Genomic DNA, 23021 nt, shown 5'->3' with positions numbered 1-23021 from the left:
TGATGCACCAGCTCTGGCCCTGCCTCTCCGTCTGGCCCCACCACTGCCTCTTCCAACCTGTTCTCGTATAGGACTCGCCTCCGTCTCACAAGCACTTTCTTCACCCGACCTATCAACCCAGCTTGGGTCTGTCACCTCATCATCCTCCGATCCCTCAGTCTGTTCCCCCCTCGGACTTCCTGCCCTGACAACAACTTCACCACTGTCTGACAACCGTGTCTCCTCATGGTCCGACACCTCTTTACACACTTCTTCCACTACGTCAAGAATGTCATCATGACCCACAGACTGCAACCGGTGGAAAACCTGGGCATCGGGAAAGAGCTCAGCCTGACAAGTGGTTTGTGACTCTGGGAAGGGTCCAGAAAACAGTTCCTCAGAGTATGTCGGCTCAAATGCCAAATTTTCCTGGGACGGGGCAGACTGGCTGAAGGAGGTTGAGGTGGAGGAGCTGGAGGAGTGCTCACTTGGGTTACATGGGTGGACTGCGTGAAAGAGTGACTTGGGGACAAATTAGTTGAAGCATTGTCCGCAATCCACGATATCACCTGTTCGCACTGTTCTGGCCTCAACAGTGATCTACCACGATTCCCAGTAACTTGAGACATGAAGCTAGGGAGTGTAGCTCTGCAACATTACCCTGCTCCCTCATCAGCAGGTGGTGTTTCTCCCCGCCCAGGACCACGGCCTCTGACCCCTGCAGTAACTGGACGCCCATGCCCTCATCCTGTACCCCTAGCCCGCGGGTTCAACATTTTCCAAATTAAAGTCTATTATATAGACAAAACATAAATATAAACTGTCAATTTTTTTTGTGTGTGTTTTTTTTTTTTTTATAGAACAAAACGTGTAGAAGAAATCAGACAGCAACCACAGAAGATGATTGCTATGGCTAATTTCTAACCTACACTGACAGCACACAAAAGGATTTTGTGCTTTGACTGAGTGTGTCACTTTAACTTTTAAAAAGCCCTAACAAGGGCTGTTAGGTTCTTGGAGAATCACTCCTGCCCAACAGTAAGGTTCTTGGAGAATCACTCCTGCCTAGCAGTAATCTACTAGAACACCCTAACGCTATCCCTGACCAGCAGCAGCTCTCTCCCTAATGGCATTCAGACAGAGAATGATCCGAGCAGCGTGGGCAGGGGCTAGTCTATTCCAGGGTTACCTGATCAGGCCAGCCAACCACTGCTATCGACATGTAAGTGTACCACGTGATGCTGGGTGTACTGCAGAGTCTCCTGGCTTGTGATTGGCTCTGTTTCTGGCCGCCAAAAATCTAAATGCCGCGAGATGACATCTTCGGGCTTACTACTCGTCCGAGCACCGAGCAGTTGCGAGTTCGCTGATGCTCGAACGAGTATGCTCGCTCATGTCTAACCTTCACCCATGTAAGCCTTGTACGTTTCTTCATGTTCTCAATACACATGTACATAAGAGCCATTTCAGGACCTTTGAAGGATGTCCAAATGTCCTGAAGTGTCAGCAGAAGTGGCGCATTCCCCAAAAAGCTCAATTTAAATACTAGATGTAGGAGCTATAATATTCATACAGCCCAGGACCCATGGGTGCACCATCAAACAGAATAACAGATTTCAGGCAACTGTGTTAACAAATTCTGGAAAGACAGCAGAAGTATTGCAGTGGGAGGTCTAACACCATGACCAAGTGTTCTCAATAACCCGTCTTAGGTGTTGAAACAGGTATTCTCCATGTCGCACCCCTCTAATGTGGATGAGAAATAGAAGGGCCACGCTGGGGTTTTTGTGTTCGGTATAGGAAAAGAAACTTTAATTTCCTATTTAATCAATAGTTCTATTGGTGTATATTATTACACCATGTGGGGCTTCCTTCAGTCTAATCGCTGGTCGGAACTTTTCCACACATGAGGATCAGGGATAGTCTTTAACAGGGATAGCCGGAATCTTCCCACACATGTGACTAATCACATGACTATGACATCATCACAGGTCCTATAGCTTCTCCACCCCCGAAGCCGGACTCCTCCCACACATAGGGATGATCACATGACTATGACATCATCACAGGTCCTATAGTTTCTCCACCCCCGAAGCCGGACTCCTCCTACACATAGGGATGATCACATGACTATGACACCATCACAGATCCTTTCCCCCTCTCACATATATCTGGAGCACAGCTCTGCAGGCGGAGGTATGTATGTAGTCACCAGTGTCGTCTGTCAGGGTTACCGGGCACATTTATCAGTGACCCCTCACTTCTATCTATCCGGTAAAATGATTACAGTAATTGTATTACTGTACGTTATTGTGATAAGATACAATACTATAGAACCTTATTGATAACCTGGGGGGGAAATAGTTTTGTGGCAGTTGTTACACACAGAGACATACATAATGTTACAGTTACATACATACACTACGAGAGGCGCGTTCTTACATATTACTAGTTCCTTAGTTAAAAACAAATGTTTACAGGACAGTGCAGGTCAGCGAGACCACATTACATGACATAAGGTGAAACAATTACAGTACGAAATACAATAGTGACAGTAACAAGTGGACACAATCTCAACAGACATGCCTAAGGGGTACTACAGAAGGGGTGCCGGTGCGGCGCTAACAGTGATTGGGGTAAATGAGTGGTGTCCTGCTGCTGCTATTGGTTTGGCAGAAGAGACATTGCCCGTAGCTTCACTTTTGCCAAATACCGACCCTGAAGCTGAGCCATGGTACAGAGATCCTCCTGATTTGTGATAAGGCTCTGGTTCTGATTATTTTCATTTCAGAAAAATTTCAACACTGGCCCGTCAATGATGGACAGAGTCAAGATGTCAGAGAGAATAATAAACCTCACCCTAGAGATTCTCTTCTATATTACTGGAGAGGTGAGAGATTGTGATGAGGTCACATGACATCATTATCTATGGGAATAACAGATGATAGGACTGGAGAGGTGAGAGATTCTGGGAATGTATGGAGGGATATTTATCAATGTGTCTCTCCATAACCAGGATTACACAGTAGTGAAGAAGACCTCTAGTGGGCGCTGTCAGGCCCCTGTGTATGAAGGACGGGGGAGAACCCTGAGCCCAATCCCGGCTCCTCCACCTCACCCCCTGATACATGATGACATCAATGAGCAGAAGATCCTAGAAGTCACCCACAAGATGATGGAGCTGCTGACTGGAGAGGTGACACTGCTGGGAATGCTGGGACATTATACAGTAACGCTATGAAGGGATCTGGGTGATGACGGGATCATTGTGTGTGTCAGGTTCCTATAAGGTGTCAGGATGTGGCTGTCTATTTCTCCATGGAGGAGTGGGAGTATTTAGAAGGACACAAAGATGTGTACAAGGACGTCATGATGGAGGACCACCAGCCCCTCACATCAGCAGGTAATAGACAGGACTAAATCCACACGTCCTTTCATTATCTGTATGGAAAGAAGGAATTCAGTCTCTGGATGTGTTTCCTACAGGTAGATCCAGTAAGAGAACATCACCGGAGAGATGTCCCAGTCCTCTTCTTCTACCACAGGATTGTTCAGAGGAGAAATATGTCCCACAGGATCATCAGGTAGATGGAGATAAGACTTCATGACATCTTCTCTGATCTGTGGAAGTTTATTACAGTCATTAAATTGTCTTATTGTAAAATCCCGTGGCCATAAATAGTCTCTATGTGCTGGGCTCCAGTTATACTGTTTGCTTTTTCTGAAACAAAACATTTTTGTTAGACTCATTTTACACTACCTTTCCTTCTTTCCGTTCCTTCCCTCCTTCGAAAAAGCTCTCCTCGTTCCTGATTCCCGTCCGACGGCCGTGCGCGTTCCTGTCCTCTAGGGCGCATAAGCGCCGGCTTCAGAAGATTTGGTGCTGGCCCTTTTCAGGGCGTCGCCCAGCATTCCCTGCTGGATCTTCGTGCTATATGCTTTGGAGAAAGCTTTGTCCTGTGCCTAGTGGTTGTGATTGGATTCCCCGTTGTGACCCCGGACCTGTTCTTGTTTACGCTCCTCCGCTGCCTACCCTGACTTCCTGCTCCGTCTCTGACCCTGGCCCCTTGTCCCTGTATTGACCTCCTGTCACGAACTTGCTGCTGACTTTGTACGTCGTCCTTGGCTGCCACTGCGGACAAGTTGCACCTGTGGACCACTTTGCGGTGGGCTCTGGTGAAAACCGGGTGCCACTTAGATTCCAGTCCCAGGTGTCGGCTTGTGTCACCGTCCGCGGTGGTCAAGGGGGTCCACTACCCCTAAAGCCTGACAATCCTTTATGTTCTGTTTTCCGTGTGTTTTTTTAACAGAAAAATTGACGGAGGCTGCAGTACTTTTCGCCACTTGAAAAAAAATGCATGAATAACGGATCCATGACAAAACTGACCATGACGGATGACATAAAATTTATATTGATGACAATGGGATTTAAAGCTGATACATTCATCCAATAAATCTCCATTTTTTACTTTTTTAACAGAGCAAAGGAACGGTAGTGAGAATTTAGTCTTAGTGGGAAAGCTGGAGATTGTTCTCAATATGTTGGATTTATGGTGGAGACCTGTAGCTATGTGTCTCAGATAACTTCTCCTGTCCTCCTGTAGTTATAAATTACTGATCTTTTATTATCATCTAAATCCTTCTCTGTGACTTCTCCATCGTCTGGTGACTTCTTACAATATTTGTCTCTCAGTTTGTGTATCAGGGTGAAGATGTGAAGAATATTCCTGCCCCAGAGACATATGTGAGGGGCGATGAGCGATGTAAGGAGGAGATTCCTACAGGTAACTGCCCAGGTGAGTAGTAACCACTAGATAAAGCAGAGACGAGTGATAACACAATACAGAACATGGAGACATAGACTAAGAAAAGCTGGAAGGTGGGAGCTATGAGGGTCAGGAATACTGCTCACCAGGACCTCGGAGGAGGAGACTGAGATGTTACATCAGTAATAATACAGAACCTTATGGTGAGCAGGAAAGAGTTTTCTCACAGCCAATGTTAATTTTTTGCAGATGACTGTACCAAGAGCTCAGAGGAACATATGATATCAGAATCTGAAGCAGAGGAACCTTATATGACAGAAGATACATCCGAAGAGCAGGACAACATCCCAGATGAATCCTCAGGCCTTCACAGGACCAATCCATCGCCTGATCCTATTAAATTGGTTCCATCTACAGAATCATCAGGAACTGGAAAGAACGTTATGATAAGTTTAGATTATGGTAATGATATTAGCGTTCCTATGTCTCAGAGAAGTTCTACAGAGGAACTGCAATTTATATCTTCAGAATGTGGGAAAAGTTATACAGCGAAAGCAAATCTTGTTAGACATCAAAGTATTCACACGGTGGAGAAGCCATTTTCATGTTCAGAATGTGGGAAATGTTTTTTAACCATTAGAAGTCTTGCTAGACATCAGAGAACTCACACAGGAGAGAAGCCATATTCATGTACAGAATGTGGGAAACGTTTTCTAACCACCAGAAATCTTGTTAGACATAAAAAAATTCACACGGGGGAGAAGCCATTTTCATGTTCTGAATGTGGAAAAGGTTTTAGCCAGAAATCAGATCTTGCTAGACATCAGAGAATTCACACAGGGGAAAAGCCATTTTCATGTTCAGAATGTGGGAAATGTTTTCTAACCATTAGAAGTCTTGTTAGACATCAGAGAATTCACACAGGGGAAAAGCCATTTTTATGTTCTGAATGTGGAAAATGTTTTTCAGGCATCGAAAATCTTGTCAGACATCAAAGAACTCACACGGGAGAGCAGCCATTTTCATGTTCAGAATGTGGAAAAGGTTTTAGCCAGAAATCAGATCTTGTAAGACATCAAAGAATTCACACAGGGGAGAAGCCATTTTCATGTTCAGAATGTGGGAGGTGTTTTCTTACCATTAGAAGTCTTATTAGACATCAGAGAACTCACACAGGGGAGAAGCCATTTTCGTGTTCAGACTGTGGAAAATGTTTTTCAGGCACCGAAAATCTTGTTAGACATCAGAGAAGTCACACAAAGGGAAAGCTATTTTCATGTTCAGAATGTGAGAAATGTTTTACCCAGAAATCAAATCTTGATCGACATCTGAGAACTCACACAGGGGAGAAGCCATATTCATGTGTAGATTGCGGGAAATATTTTTCTCGGAAATCAAATCTTGTTTACCATCAGAAGTTCTTGCACCGTGGTAAAGCCAAATTCGTGTTATAAATCGGGGGGGAAATGTTTTGGCCACAGATCACAGATGTCACTGTCCCATCTTTAAAGAAATTATAATGATGAAACAGACAGTTTGGTCTCTCTTTATAGTGGCTAAAGAAATCAGAAATAAATAACTTCATTATACACCAGTGATGGCAAACCTTTTAGAGACAGAGTGCCCAAACTGCAAACCAAAATCCACTTAATTACCGTTAAGTGCCAACATGGCATTTTAAGCTGAAACTTATTGCTATCAGTTCTTCCACATCATTCAATCGTATCGGCCCCCTGAGGCCACTAATACAGTTAAAGGAAGGAGGACAAATTCAGACTCATTGTAGCTTCTCTCCAGGATCTCTCTGTGCAGGAAAATGGTGGGTCCAGCAGGAAGACTTCCAAAGATAATGCACTTCTTTCAACACCTGGGGCGATGGCCTGAGTGCCCACAGAAAGGGCTCAGAGTGCCACCTCTGGCACCCGTGCCATAGGTTCGCCATCACTGTTATACACCTTAACACTAGAGATGGACTTGGCCCTGACAGTGTTTTCTGATGTAGTGCTGAGGCTTTTCCACATTTCCTGCTGAGGCATCTCAGGATTGATAGCAGTGCAAAAGTGACACTACATGGAGCACAGGCTGCCAAAAATGCAGTTTGTCCTGTGGTCTGAGGATGATAGCATGAAGAGAAGTTCAATTTGAAATCCAACAGCTTAAAGAGCGCTATTAGGCTGTCATATAGAACTTATCATCTGCCACCCAAGCACTAGAACTTCTGGATTATATTAGCAGATCAGTAATAAAGCCCAAAGGAACCAGACAGTTTTAAAATTTTGGCCCCAAGGTAGAATTTTCTGCCTTTTGGAAGCGCGATCAACAATATACTTCATACATATGTCCCTCGGCTAAACTGGAGACAACATACAAGACCGGTCATTATATGTTTCGGCTTGTACAATTGGTCTGTTTTTAATCATTTTAAATCTTTATTGAAATATTATGGAATCGAGTCCAGGATATATGCTTAACCCCTTCAGGACGCAGCCATTTTGTAGCTTAAGGCTCGGCCCCATTTTTTGGATTCTGACTTGCGTCTCTTTATATGGTTATAACTTTTGGACACTGTTATGTATCGAAGCGATTCTGAGAATGTTTTCTCCCCACATGTTGTACTTCATTTTAGTGGTAAATTTTGGCTGATAAGTTTTGCGTTTATTTACAAAAAAAAAAAAAGATGAATTTTTAAAAGAATTTCCCATTTTCAAAATTCTAAATCATTGCGTTTTTAGGCAGAGAGATTTACCACCTAAATAAAATTTTCCATATGTCTACGTCTAGATAATTTATTTTGAGGTCGCGCGGTTTACAAATCGAATATTGGTTTTTCATATTTTCAGAATTTACTATTTTGGGGATAATTACTGTTGTTAATGAAATTTCAAATATATAACATCAAACTCCCCCCCCCCCTCCTTATATAATCAACCCATTTTCAAATCTCTACCCCTCGAACTATCAGGAACGGCTTTTAAGAAGACTGTTAACTCCTTGAGAGCTCAAAATGGAGGTGAAATTTAGAATGGTCAAATTTTGACGGTTATACGTTCATTTAACCCTTAAATTTATACATTTCCAAAAGATAAAAAGAGAAAACCCACTATACAATTTGTTCTGCAATTTTTCCCGAGTACAGAGACCCCCCACATGTGGCCGTTACTTGTTTTATGGGCGCACAGCGAGGCTCAGGAGGGAAGGAGCGCCCTGCAGCTGCCAGGATTTTACTTCCCTCATTGGCCCCTTTTTGTAGGCTATAAAATTTTTGCTTTTTCGTTATTGGGTCATGTGACGGCATTTTTTTGCGGGATGAGATGCTTTTTCCATTGTTACCATTTTGGGGTTGGTATCACCTATTGTTGAAAATGTATGAACTTTTTTTTAGAGGGCAGGTTATCTATGGGTCGATATGATTACGGGGATACAATACTTAGATCGCCGTCTTCCAAGCGGCAGAACACTTTTACTTTTTTGGCTATGGAGCTGGTTGATGGCTTGTTTTTTGCAGGACATGTTGTACTTTGCAACAGTATCATTCTGGAGTGCATATGTTTTTTGATCACTTTATATTGCATTTTTTGTGGGATGAAACTCTTAAAAATCATAATTTTTGGTGGGTTTTTAAAGTTTTTTTCTATGGTGTTCATCAAACAGGTTAAATAAGGATTTATTTTGAATCTACAGGTTGCTACGGACACGGTTATGCTATATATGTGGGGTTTGTATTAGCATTTTGACCTTTTTTTCCGTTATGTCTCTTTATATGTTTAGGGGGCTCATGAGCGTTTTAATTCATTTATTTTTTATTGAACAACATGTTTTTACACTTTTTTTTACTAGTTCCATAGTTCACAGGTTTGTTATCAGGCTGGTTCTTCAACAAGGCATCATCCTCCACTCTGTCACTTCTCCTTCTCCTGTCATGGTTCTTACCGCACGTTTGGGACGTCTTGGTTTTAAGCGGGACCATACAACACGCAATAAGTGACAAGAGCAAATCCACAATCCCCAATGCCAACCCCCCACCACAAAGTGAAGAACACAATGGGGTAGATTTACTTACCCGAACCATTCGTGATCCAGCGGCGCGGTCTCTGCGGTGGATTCGGGTCCGGCCGGGATTCACTAAGGCAGTTCCTCCGACGTCCACCAGGTGGCGCTGCTGCGCTGAAGAGCATCGGAACGCACTCAAGTTCACCGGCCTATTCCTAGTGTAGGTAAGTGCAAGCTCCGCAACATTTTTTTTAAAGAATGCGGCGGTTTTTCCGAATCCGTCGCGTTTTCGTTCGGCCACGCCCCCCGATTTCCGTCGCGTGCATGTCCTGGTCAACAGGACTTGAAAAGAGCCGTCGTAACGAGGCTCTAGACACTTCCTGGTGTGTCTTTTCACCACCACATAGGCTCCAGGGTGTGGGTCCTGAGTTCACTGTCTGAATCTGGAAAGTAATCAGAAACACTTTTATGGACCTTTTCCAAGGCCTGGCTCAACTGTATGGCATATTCCATCTGGTTTCCTGCCATTAGCTATAGGGTCTGTGAGAAGTAGTGGCCTAGAACTTTTCCTTCCGGTCTTCAGCAAAGCAGGATGGTCTTGCTGCGGCGTGGTGCCACCAGGTCGTTCCACAGGTGCGACTTGTCCTTGGTGGCAGCCAAGGTTGAAGTACCAACTCAGTGGGCAGTCTCAAAGTCTGGAACGGGCAGGTAGTCAGGGCAGGCGGCAGAGATGCAAGGTCAGGGTCAAGTCTGGGTCACAACAGGAGAGCAGAACAGGAACACAAGGAACGCAGGAAGTTTTCTCAGAGGCATATAGTACAAAGATCCGGCGGGGGTTGATGGGAGCAGCCGGTTTAAGTAGAAAACCTGGATGTGGGCAGCGCCGATCAGCGGCATGCTGGCCCTTTAAATCTACTGGGGAACAGGGACGCGCGCGCCGAGAGGTAAGTGAGACGTGGATCGCAAGGACACCTGTGACACATACTTAATAAAAAATGGACCCAAAATTTTGGAGGGACAGACCAAACTGAAGCAAGAGGGAGCTGAATAATGTGATTCCTTACTAGCTGTTATTCCATGCCTTTACATATTTTTCATTATTTTTTGGAATATTCCATCGTATTGCACATAATGTAAAAAGGAAACATATATTGCCAATATAAAGATCACACCGTACATAAAGTCAAAACAAAATGCATTACCACTATGAAAATCGCTACCTCTGCAATCAGCTGCCGTTATCCCCTCGCCCCGACGCGTGTTTCGCTTGCTGCTTCTTCAGGAGGCGGGCCCCAACAAAGGAAACACCGATGTCAAAGAGAATATTTCCTATGTTTTATTAGTTGTTGAGTTCTTTATGTTCTGGTGAAGTATGATATATGAAGAGGACTACCATTGAATTTACAAAAATAGGACAAGATTAACATTGGTCTAACTGAATAGAGAACAGCAGGAAGGCACCCGGGCCATGGTTTCCTGTTTCTTCTTTAACTTAAGAGTGCTGTTTTTTTGTCTCTCAACCCTACCACTAGCTTGGTGGTGGGAAGGTAGGGCCTATTCTACACCCAGGAGGGACAAGGTTTCAGTCTTTACCTGTCCAGTGAAGTGGGTTCCGCGATTGGACATCATGGTCTCTGGGAGTCCAAACCTGCAAAAAAATCTCACTCACCAACTTCTTGGCTGCAGCTCTGGCAGTAGCCTTGGTCACAAGACAAGCTTCTGGTCCTGGATAGAGATCATTGCACATAAGCACGTATTCCTACGTACCAATTTTTGGTAGCTGGATAAAATTCCCCTGCAGTCTCTGGAAGGGATACAGCGGCTTGGGTGTCACCTTCCTGTAGGGTCTTTACCACCTTACCCGGGTTGTGGTGGGCACAGATTTTACAGGCTTTCACTAGTCTAGTGACAGGGGTAGTAATACACGGGGAAACCACTGGTGTTTTATGAGCACTAGCATAGCCATTTGGATGTGTGTGTCCGTGAGCTACTTGACTTACTGTCGGGTGCAGGGCTCTGGGCAGGCACACCCTCTCTGCCAGTATCCAGGTCCCATCGGCATCTGGGCCCCAACTTCCCTCCACACCTCCTTCTCTTCCGATGACACTTGGGGCCACCAGTGCCTGGAACACCTGTGGTGCGAACTTTTCAGGCTACCAGACAGTCTCTGGGTACCATCTGTGCAGTTGTCTTCGCCACCCTGTCAGCCCTTGGCTTGTGGGGTTACCAATTGTGTGTGCTTTTACTTTTATTAACCCCCTTTCTTGTGGAAGTAAGAGAGCATCAATGAGCTCTTTAATCAGAGTGCCATGCTTAACCGGTTAAGGACCGGGCCCTTTCCTGTTTTTTCATGTCCATTTTTCACTCCCCACCTTCAAAATTCTATAACTTTTTTATTTTTACACGTAAAGAGCTGTGTGATGGCTTGTTTTCTGCGTAACAAATTGCACTTCATAATGATGGTATTAAATATTCCATGCCATGTACTCGGAAGCGGGAAAAAAATTCCAAATGCAATGAAAATGGTGAAAAAACGCATTTGCGCCATTTTCTTGTGGGCTTGGATATTACGTCTTTCACTGAGCGCCCCAAATGACATGTCTACTTTATTCTTTGGGTCGGTACGATTAAGGGGATACCAAATTTGTATAGGTTTTATAATGTTTTCATACATTTACAAAAATTAAAACCTCCTGTACAAAAATAATTTTTTTAATTTTGCCAACTTCTGGCGCTAATAACTTTTTTATACTTTGGTGTACGGAGCAGTGGGTGGTGTCATTTTTTGCGAAATTTGATAATATTTTCAATGATATCATTTTTAGGACTGTACGACCTTTTGATCACTTTTTATACATTTTTTTAGATTTTTCAAAATGGCAAAAAAGTGCCATTTTCGACTTTGGGCGCTATTTTCCGTTACGGGGTTAAACGCAATGAAAAACCGTTATCATATTTTGATAGATCGGGCATTTTCGGACGCGTTGATACCTGATGTGTTTATGATTTTTACTGTTTATTTATATTTATGTCAGTTCTAGGGAAAGGGGGGTGATTTGAAATTTTAGGTTTTTTTATTATAATTTTTTTTTTTTAAACTTTTTTTTATTTTTATTTATACTATTTTTCAGACTCCCTAGGGTACTTTAACCCTAGGTTGTCTGATTGATCCTATCATATACTGCCATACTACAGTATGGCAGTATATGGGGATTTTCTTCCTCATTCATTACAATGTGCTATCAGCACATTGTAATGAAGGGGTTAAAACGAAATAGCCTCGGGTCTTCGGAAGACCCGAGGCTACCATGGAGACGGATCGCCGCCCCCCGATGACGTCACGGGGAGCGGCGATCCCAGGTAAGATGGCGGCGCCCATGCGCCGCTATCTGTTTGAGGCTGCCGGCAGCTTTGCCGGCAGCCCACGCTGCAAAAACACCCGCGATCGGTGCTAGCACCGATCGCGGATGTTACCGGTAAGCCTTTGCTGCAATATGCAGCAAAGACTTACCGGCTATGGAGAGGGCTCAGCCCGTGAGCCCTCTCCATGCAGCGCGACGCGACCGCCGCCGTGAATACACGGCAGGCGGTCGCGAACCGGTTAAAGAGGATCGCTGCAGAGGTGAGGAAGTCTCCAGTCTTTCATATGGGCCCGTAGCCGTGTTTAGACCCCCAAACTATACCTTGACTATAGATGTTTGCCCCTTTATCTTCCGCCAGCTGTAGAGCTTCCTTGGGTGCCGTCAACTTCACCTCCTGCGCTGACCTGTGTGGAGGGAGTGGTTCTGCTTGTACTACCTCATGTGCGCCACTGACCACTGCATATCCAGTGTAGAACCGTCCATATTCTCCTGCAGACCTGGAGCCATCTATGAGAAAAAAATCAACATCTGGGTTAATCACCCTTCTCTCCCCCCTTCTGAATCATGTAAGGCTGGCAACAGAATGAAGGATTCAGAGCTGTGCACCTTGTCAGTGTGACATTCTGGGGCATCAGGAGTGAACACTGGCGTCTGAGCTGTCTGGCCATTGCTCAGATGCTTGGGATGTACTTGGGTGAGGACACTGTGCAAGGTATGTGGGGTTTGCACAGTACCTGGGTTATCTAGGATCAACTCCCTGGCCTTGCTGAGCAGATTGCTGAATGCAGCTTCTGACACGTGAGGGGCCTGTACTAGGACACCTGTGGTGGGGCCTAGATGCTCAGTGCAAAACAAAGCAAAAGGTTTGGTGCAGTGGGGTTTGCCTAGGGCCACGGCAGACAGGATTGCCAGCTTAAGGCTATGGAACGCATCAATTTCTGCAGTCATAAAGGGGCAGCATCAGGCTGGAGGCAGCAAACCATATCCAAGGCCTGCTGCAGTAGCTGGCCAGTCCTAGAAACATGTGAAGAGGTTTAGGGCCTCAGGACAGGGGCATATCCTGGACTGACAGCTTTCTTTCCTCTGTCAGGTGTCTGCCTGTGGCTGAGAAGCAGTGGCCTAGGAAGACCACCTTCCCTTGGCAGTACTAAAGTTTGTCTCCAGAAACTTTGCAACCCTTTTGGAACAGAAAACACATAAGGTCAATAGATGCATTCTGGCAAATCTGTTTAACGGGGGCACATAACAGTAGGTCATCCACATGCTGTAAAAGCACAACATCTAATGAGGGGGAAACCAGTCTACTTCCTGTAGGGCTGTGACATACTGGCTGGGGGAGTTTTTGCCCCCCCCCCCCCCCCCCCCACCCCACATGTTTGCTCCTGCAGGTAAAGTAGAGAAGGTAAAAAAAACTGTATATAAATATCTTCCATTTCATATAATGATCCTCCCACGTGTTGTCAGTAATTTGCTTATTGTATAAATAGAAGGGGCGCGCTGGGGTTTTTGTGTTCGGTAAAGGAACAGACACTTTCATTTTATATTTAGTCAATAGTTCTATTGGTGTCCGTTATTACACCACGTGGGGCTTCCTTCAGTCTAATCCCTGGTCGGAACTTCTCCTCACATGAGGAGCAGGGATAGTCCTGCCTCTAGTAACATGTCCTGGAGCCTGACTCCTCCCACACATGTGACTAATCACATGACTAAGACATCATCACAGGTCCTATAGCTTCTCCACCCCCGAATCCGGACTCCTCCCTTACATAGGGATAATCACATGGCTATGACATCATCACAGGTCCTATAGCTTCTCCACCCCTGAAGCCGGACTCCTCCCACACATAGGGACACCATCACAGGTCCTTTCCCCCTCTCACATATATCTGGAGCTCTGCAGGCGGAGGTATGTATGTAGACAACGGTGTTGTCAGGATTACCGGGGCACATTTATCAGTGACCCCTCACTTCTATCTATCTGGTAAAATGATTACAGTAATTGTATAACTGTACGTTATTATGATAAGATACAATACTATAGAACCTTATGGTTTTGTACATAGTGTTGTGGCAGTTGTTACACCCAGAGACAGACGTAATGTTACAGTTACATACATACACTACGAGAGGCGCATTCTTACATGTTACTGGTTCCTTAGTTACAAACAAACGTTTACAGGACAATGCAGGTCAACGAGACCACATTACATGACATAAGGTGAAACAATTACAGTACGAAATACAATAGTGATAGTAACAAATGGACACAATCTCGACAGACATGCATAAGGGTTACTACAGAAGGGGTTCCGGTGCGGCAGTGATTGGGGTAAATCAGTGGTGTCCTGCTGCTGCTATTGGTTTGGCAGAAGAGACATTACCCGTAGCTTCACTTTTGTCAAGTACCGGTGCTTAAGCTGAGCCATGGTACAGAGATCCTCCTGATTTGGCTCTGGTTCTGATTATTTTCATTTCAGAAAAATTTCCTCACTGGCCCGTCAACGATGGACAGAGTCAAGATGTCAGAGAGAATAATAAACCTCACCCTCAAGGACGTCATGATGGAGGACCACCAGCCCCTCACATCAGCAGGTAATAGACAGGACTAAATCCACACGTGCTTTCATTATCTGTATGGAAAGAAGGAATTCAGTCTCTGGATGTGTTTCCTACAGGTAGATCCAGTAAGAGAACATCACCGGAGAGATGTCCCAGTCCTCTTCTTCTACCACAGGATTGTTCAGAGGAGAAATATGTCCCACGGGATCATCAGGTAGATGGAGAAAAGACTTCATGACATCTTCTCTGATCTGTGAAGGATTATTTTATTCATAAAATTATGTACATTGTAAAACCTATGAAATCTTCTTAAAATTGTCTTACTGTAAAATGCCATCCCCATATATAGTCTCTGTGTCATATAACGTACCCTATATACTCGTGTATAAGCTGAGTTTTTCAGCACAACAAATGTGCTGAAAAACCCCACCTCGGCTCACACACGACAGGGGGCTGTCTGGCTATATACCACAGGGGGCTGTCTGGCTATATACCACAGGGGGCTGTCTGGCTATATACCACAGGGGGCTGTCTGGCTATATACAACAGGGGCTGTCTGGCTATATACCACAGGGGGCTGACCGGCTATATACCACAGGGGGCTGTCTGGGTATATACTACAGGGGGCTGACTGGCTATACACCACAAGGGGCTGGCAGGCTTTATAATACAGGGGGCTGGCAGGCTGTATACTACAGGGGGCTGGCAGGCTGTATACTACAGGGGGCTGGCAGGCTGTATACTACAGGGGGCTGGCAGGCTGTATACTACAGGGGGCTGGCAGGCTGTATACTACAGGGGGCTGGCAGGCTGTATACTACAGGGGGCTGGCTGTATACTACAGGGGGCGGGCAGGCTGTATACTACAGGGTGCGGGCAGGCTGTATACTACAGGGGGCTGGCAGGTTACATACTACAGGGGGCTGGCAGGCTATATACTGGGGAGGCTGTGACCAATGTATTTCCCACCCTCGGCTTATACTAGAGTCAATAGGTTTTCCCAGTTTTTTGTGTTAAAATTAGGGATCTCGGCTTATACTCCAGTAAAACAAAATCAAGTTAAAAATGAGATATTTCTTGGGTTTTCTTGAATGTGTGCATTCAGTTCCACAATGTACATCTTCAAAATGGGGTAAACGAAGAACAATCCATCTTGAGGATAGTGATATCTCACTTGGGAAGATAACCTGCATTTGGGCTATGGAAGGAAAGTGGCACCTTTTGGCTTTTGGAGAGCACATTTTGCAGGAATACATTTTAGGAGCTATTATACCTTTGCAGGTTCCCTAGGGTAACTGAATAATAACATTTCCCAACATTCCCTTCTCAAAGAATTTATCAAGGGCTATAGAGAATATTTTAAAGGACATCTACCATCACATTTAGGGGTGGTAGACTGCCACCACATGCATGCTCGTCAACTTAGGGGTGATGGGGTCCTCCTGCCATGTTCCTCCATGTCCGCTACTCCGAAATAAATACTAAAATAATTTCAGTCCTCCGATTCTGGATTTTTAAACTGGGAACCTGGCATCCGTTAGGATTAACCTTGAAATCAAACATTACAGATTTTTACTAATATCTTTTTGTTATATTAACGCAATTTTATTATACTGAAATATTTTTTGAGGGCGTAATCCTTGTATTCAGTGTGTCTTTTGGTTATGTAAGGGTTAACTTGAGATGTAATTTGGACTAAAGCATTTCATTGGTGTTTGTTTATTTTAAATAGTGTTTTGCTAATGTGTATTGTGCCATGACTAAGAGCAGAGAAGCTCGAAACACTTAGGCTTTCCTACTCATGTAATGCTTTTACCATCAAGATGAAATAAAGATCTTGGGGCATATTTATCAGAACCTCTGCGCCACGCCCTGAAATAATCACAAATGCTAGTGCAACATCCCCCACCGGGGCCTAGCCTTTTCTTGGGGCCTGGAGACAGCCGGGGCCCGGAATACCGGAGTGGCTGGCGGTTGCGGCCAAGGCTTGCTAGTGTCACGGTGCTAGGTATGGGAACCGGAGGACTGTCCTACAGTCTGCCAGGTCTCCAGCAGGTGGTGTTGGCAAAAAATGATGAGAGAGAGGCTGCTGTAGTAGTTCTCCCTGGGGCAACCCTTTGGAGTATGAATCCCTGTGTGGTGGATAGGGTGCCCATGATAGTGACAGCCATAGTAGCAGGGATCAGACGGAGGCAGACGTTGTACAAAAATAACTTACAATTCTTTATGGGAACCGACAGGAACAGGGGATAACGTACCAAACGAATCTTGACAAATAGTAGCAGGCTGGGGATGCACTTGTAGAGGGAACCACAGGGATTGATCACCAGCCTGGATGCAAGGGCAGGCTGGGGGGTAGCTGTGTCCTAGTAGGATGCTTCAGCTTGTCCTGGGTTACTTCAGATATCACCCATGAAGGTAGGATGATACCCCTTTACTCTCACTAATTCCTCAGAGCTATACTGTCTCACTGCTCTGTCTGACTATTCTGTCTGACTGCACTGACTGGACTAGACTGACCTCTAGAACTTTCCTGACCAAGGGTTTTATTACTCCCACTGGTCAGGTGGTGGTTACTCCTCCAATTGCATCCCAGCTTACAATACAATATGAGAACAGGTGTGATTGGCTGATGGAAAGACATCACCTTAAACAATTAACTCCTGCCTTCCCAGGCAGAATCTACTGCTGCAGTTTTCCCCGTGTTGTGTAGTGACCTGCTGTGGGGTTGATCAGACTCCACACAGGTTGCAGGCTACATATTGGGACATATTCACAACAACCCCCCCTGCCTTGAATCGGCAGGGGTGTTGCATACCCCCGGGGCAGTTAAAAGAGCCGCCCTCGGCTCGACTACAGACTGGATAGGGCACAGAGGACCCACTTCTGGCCAGCAGCCGGGGCCTCCGGGGGGTCCGTGTAATGATTAGCCGGTAGAGGTAAATACAAAGAGGCACTTTGGTGAAGTGCAGGCTAAGTGATCTGTAGGGACAAGCTGCCCATGGTCCTGGAGACAGGCACCTGGGTTGGTGTCGGACTAAGACAAGGACATGTGTATTCTAAGCACAACAATTGGGCGCTGACGCCGTTAAACCAAACTGTACAGTATGTAAGGCGTGGTGTCATGTACTGTAATCCACTCCTTGCACCAAGGCCTGTATATTTGTTTATGAACACTTCTTCCCTGGCGACAAATATAAAGCATATGTGCATTACATTGACATACACTCACCGGCCACTTTATTAGGTACACCTGTCCAACTGCTCGTTAACACTTAATTTCTAATCAGCCAATCACATGGCGCCAACTCAGTGCATTTAGGCATGTAGACATGGTCAAGACAATCTCCTGCAGTTCAAACCGAGCATCAGTATGGGGAAGAAAGGTGATTTGAGTGCCTTTGAATGTGGCATGGTTGTTGGTGCCAGAAGGGCTGGTCTGAGTATTTCAGAAACTGCTGATCTACTGGGATTTTCACGCACAACCATCTCTAGGGTTTACAGAGAATAGTCCGAAAAAGAAAAAACATCCAGTGAGCGGCAGTTCTGTGGGCGGATATGCCTTGTTGATGTTAGAGGTCAGAGGAGAATGGGCAGACTGGTTCTAGCTGATAGAACGGCAACAGTGACTAAAATCGCCACCCGTTACAACCAAGGTAGGCAGAAGAGCATCTCTGAATGCACAGTACGTCGAACTTTGAGGCAGATGGGCTACGGCAGCAGAAGACCACACCGGGTGCCACTCCTTTCAGCTAAGAACAGGAAACTGAGGCTACAATTTGCACAAGCTCATCGAAATTGGACAGTAGAAGATTGGAAAAACGTTACCTGGTCTGATGAGTCTCGATTTCTGCTGCGACATTCGGATGGTAGGGTCAGAATTTGGTGTCAACAACATGAAAGCATGGATCCATCCTGCCTTGTATCAATGGTTCAGGCAGGTGGTGGTGGTGTCATGGTGTGGGGAATATTTTCTTGCCACTCTTTGGGCCCCTTGGTACCAATTGAGCATCGTTCCAACGCCACAGCCTACCTGAGTATTGTTGCTGACCATGTCCATCCCTTTATGACCACAATGTACCCAACATCTGATGGCTACTTTCAGCAGGATAATGCGCCATGTCATAAAGCTGGAATCATCTCAGACTGGTTTATTGAACATGACAATGAGGTCACTGTACTCAAATGACCTCCACAGTCACCAGATCTCAATCCAATAGAGCATCTTTGGGATGTGGTGGAACGGGAAATTCGCATCATGGATGTGCAGCCGACAAATCTGCAGCAACCGTGTGATGCCATCATGTCAATATGGACCACAATCTCTGAGGAATGCTTCCAGCACCTTGTTGAATCTATGCCACGAAGAATTGAGGCAGTTCTGAAGGCAAAAGGGGGTCCAACCCGTTACTAGCATAGTGTACCTAATATAGTGGCCGGTGAGTGTATGTGATACAATAAGACATTGTACAATTTACCTGCTGACTGACATTCTTACCCTTGTGTGATTGGCATCCAGGTGCTACAGCTTTAGCACCCCCGGTCCCCTAAGGACCCGCAGTTTACGGACTACCCCCACTTACGAAGCTTCGGTTTGAGGAATAAGATTGCGGTCAGGGTTTACATGAAAACGGTCCGACACAGCCAAACTACAGTCTGAAAAGCCTATGAAAAGGTTACTGCAAACTACTGACAATAGATGGCAGTTTTGCAAACATTAAATAACTCACATTGGCTTTAGCAGCCCAATGGGTAAGTGCTTGAACATTACAAACGTTACATGAGAAGAGCTACTCAGTATAGCAAAAGCAAAGTGCCACAAAATGTCCATTTTCCTGTGGAAAAAAGGCATACAGGCAAAAGGCAACAGAATGGGGGTAATTTACTAAGGGCCCGATTCGTGTTTTCCCGACGTGTTACACGAATATTTCCGATTTGCGCTGATTTTCTCTGTATTGCCCCGGGATTTTGGCGCACGCGTTTGGATTGTGGCGCATCGGCGCTGGCATGAATGCGACGTAAATAGGGGGCGTGGCCGAACAAAAACCCGACGGATTCGTAAAAACCGCTGCATTTTAAAAAAAAAATGTCGCGGAGCTTTCACTTACCTTCACTAGGCATAGGCCGGTGAACTTGAGTGCGTTCCGATGCTCTTCAGCGCAGCAGCGCCACCTGGTGGACGTCGGCGGTACTACCTTAGTGAATCCCAGCTGGACCCGAATCCACCGCAGAGAACGCGCCGCTGGATCGCGAATGGACCGGGTAAGTAAATCTGCCCCAATGTCTCAATCCTGCAAAAAAAGAACATTCAGTGCAACACAAAAGTCATTAGCAACTTTTCCTTGTAGTAACTGGCTAAAAGTCTCTCAGAAGGCTTTTGAAGAAAAAGTCCATCTTCTGGGCACAGCATTTGACGTGGGAAAAAGAGCAGTAAATAAAGGGTTGTAAAGGAACAGAATCCTTTGGTAGTTATCTCTGCTTCAGCAGAGGTGGATGCTAATGTAACATATAATACTGGTAGGCAGTTCAAGGGAAGAGTCCCAGGAAGGTTTCTGGCTCTATGGGTTAGGGGCGCTCAGCCCAACTGGGAATAGCAGATAAAGAACATTATTTACAATATCCACAGTACCTGGAGAGGGATACAGCCCATCAGGGGTTACTCAGAATCTGAATTGCAGTCTGTAGGAGTGAGTACTTCAGGATCTGCAAAGCAGACAGCCTTCGGCTTCCGATCTTTCTGTTGGGACAGCTGGTACTCCTGCAGATACGCAGGAGGTTTCCCCTTTGTCTCTCGCTGAGATCTCCTGAGTTCCTGTTGAGAGAAAATTACCATTTCTTCATTGTCGTCTCCGGAATCAGGCACTGGAGTAGGGATCGCAGGCTCCTCAGAGACGACAGGGGCAACAGGTCCTAGGACAGGGTCATCCTCCACATTCAGCAGCACAGGAGACTGCGGCGGGTAACTCTCGCTGGAGAAGAGACAATCACACAAAGTTGAGGCACAGTCACAAGTTCAAGGAAACTGGGGGTAGAGGAACACAATGGAGCTCTTGGACCAGAAATTGGGGTCCTAGGACTTGACACAGGGGTGAATGATCGTAGACATCTCTTCAGCCGGTTCCTGTGTACCCGGATTCATGGACGGTCTCCTCTTAAAATCTCATAGACTTCAGGGGAGAGACTGGTATGGCTCACACTCCCATCTCCCATCTAACTTATTGGTGGGATGGTTGTTTTTCAGCCACACTTGTTCTCTGGGGGCAAGGGGCTCAGCACAGGCATTGAGGTCAAAGTCTCTCTTTTGCTTGTCTCGGGCCTCTTCCACCCGAAGATCCACAATTTCTCTGGCATCCGCCAGGCGCCTCTGATGCTCCTGAACCCAATCAGTCTGAGGGAGTAGAGATTGTGAATCAGGGTTTTCCATGTCCAAGGCCATATCGGCAGAGAGATGGCCATGTCTCTCGAACATCAAGTAGTAGGGAGTGTATCCTGTGGAGCAATGGGTGGTATTATTGTACAGGTATACTAGCTCCGGTAGTAACTTTGGCCAGTCAGCCCTTTTTGAAGGAGTCAGGGTTCTCAGCATGTTGATGAGAGTCTGGTTCATCTTCTCACAGAGCCCATTGCCCAGAGGATGGTAGGCTGTGGTTCTCAGCTTCTTGCAGCCATAGAGGGTACACAGCTCCTGGAACACTTGTGAGTGAATGCAGTTCCCTGGTCCGTAAGGATTTTATTCCTTACAGACATAAGGGAGGATGAAGCTCTTCAACAGGGCTGCTGTGGTGGTCCTGGCGGACAAGTCTCTTGACAGGTCCTGCAACCACAAACTTGGTGTAATGGTCGATTATTGTCAAGGCATCAGTGTGACCAGACCTGCTGGGCTCCAACTTCACGTGATCCAGAGCCAGAATCTCCAAAGGCCGTTGGCTCACAATGGAATGTAGAGGAGCCCTTTGATTGTGTCGCTTTCCTCGAGCGATGCCGCAGGCTGGGCATTCCCGGCACCAGGTCTTGATGTCGGGCTTCATGTTCACCCAGTAGAAGCGCTTCCAGAGGGTAGCTTCATTCATTTGAGTGCCAAAGTGTCCGGACTGGTCGTGGTACATATCCAGCACTATCTTGGCATTCCTCCGGGGAATCACAATCTGGTACAGTCGGTCATAGGTGATAGGATCCAGAGTTCTCCTTTTCAGTAGGCCCTGATGCATACTCAGATACTTCCTCTGGCGCCACAATTGGGATAATTCCCCATCGGCCCTCCTCTGACGAATCCGTTCAGCCACTCGCCCACTAGAGAGTTAGTCCATAAGTTCTCCTATGGCGCGGCCATCAGCCTGCAGACTCATCCAGAGGTCTTTTTCTGCCGGCGGCACAGACTCTTCTGGCGGGGTAGCTGGTACTGCTTCTGAGGGTAAGGAGTAGACTCTCTGGGCCTCTTGGCGCACAAACCGGGCATAGAACGCTGGCATTTCCACATCTTCCCACTGAGCATCCGTGGAGGGCCCCTCAAACTGGTCAGCGAGTCGGAACAGAGCATCAGCATTGTCGTTGGTCTTGCCAGCCCGGTACTTGATAGTGAAGTTGAAATTCGTTAAAACCTGGAAGCCCATCGCTGCTCCAGGGCTCAGGATTTTGAAGACTTAGCCAGATGTTGGAGGTGATCCTCGTAGGTCTTGGAGTAGGTGATGATGTCATCCAAGTACAGGAGGACGGTCTTGAAGTTCTGATGACCCAAACATCTCTCCATTAACCGCTGAAACGTGCCTCAAACAGGCCCATTGGGGTGGTGAAAGCTGTCTTCTCCCTATCTTCAGGCGCCAGGGCCACTTGCCAGTAGCCACTGGTCAGATTCAAGGTCAAGAAGTAAGCAGCTGACCCTAGGGCTGTGAGGGATTCCTCGAATCGAGGCAGCGGATAGGCATCCTTGTGGGTGATATTGTTTATTTTACTATAGTCAACACAGAACCGAAGGGTTCCATCCTTCTTTTTCACAAGGTCCAACGGGGCAGCCCATGGGCTGTGACTCTCCCGGATAACATTGTCTTCATCTCTTGCACCAGCTTCTTCACCTCTTGGTAGCGGGCTGGAGGTATTGGCCGGTATCTCTCTTTGATAGGAAGATGAGAGCCAGTAGGGATGGTATGTTGGATCAGGGTAGTCTGCCCAAAATCCAGTGGGTGTTTGCTGAAGGCCTGGTGGTGCTTCATGACGACATGCAGGACACCTTGTACTTGGTCTGCAGGAGTAATATCGTCGTCTCCAATATTGAGCTCAAGCCACCAGGACTGCTCGGCAGGCTAACCCTCAGCAATTTGTTTCACCTCCAGCTGTTTCGAGGCAGACAGAGAGGTTTCCACTAAGTCTT

General features: G+C 46.1%; 1 protein-coding gene and 1 pseudogene across 1 annotated transcript in view; both read left to right on the top strand.

Annotated features, from left to right (window-relative positions):
• Nucleotides 1-23021, top strand: part of LOC140066024 (uncharacterized) — a 110543-nt gene that overhangs the window by 75327 nt on the left and 12195 nt on the right. Inside the window, exon 9 of the mRNA XM_072113588.1 lies at nucleotides 4995-6197. Coding sequence (XP_071969689.1) covers nucleotides 4995-6197 — 1203 coding nt within the window. The remainder of the gene's footprint in view (nucleotides 1-4994; nucleotides 6198-23021) is intronic.
• The window catches only part of LOC140065238 (uncharacterized), a 160437-nt pseudogene continuing 139495 nt past the window's right edge, over nucleotides 2080-23021 (top strand).

The sequence above is a fragment of the Engystomops pustulosus genome, chromosome 6 (assembly GCF_040894005.1).
Source record: "Engystomops pustulosus chromosome 6, aEngPut4.maternal, whole genome shotgun sequence".
NCBI lineage: Eukaryota > Metazoa > Chordata > Amphibia > Anura > Leptodactylidae > Engystomops > Engystomops pustulosus.
This window is presented reverse-complemented; position numbering and strand designations above follow the sequence as displayed.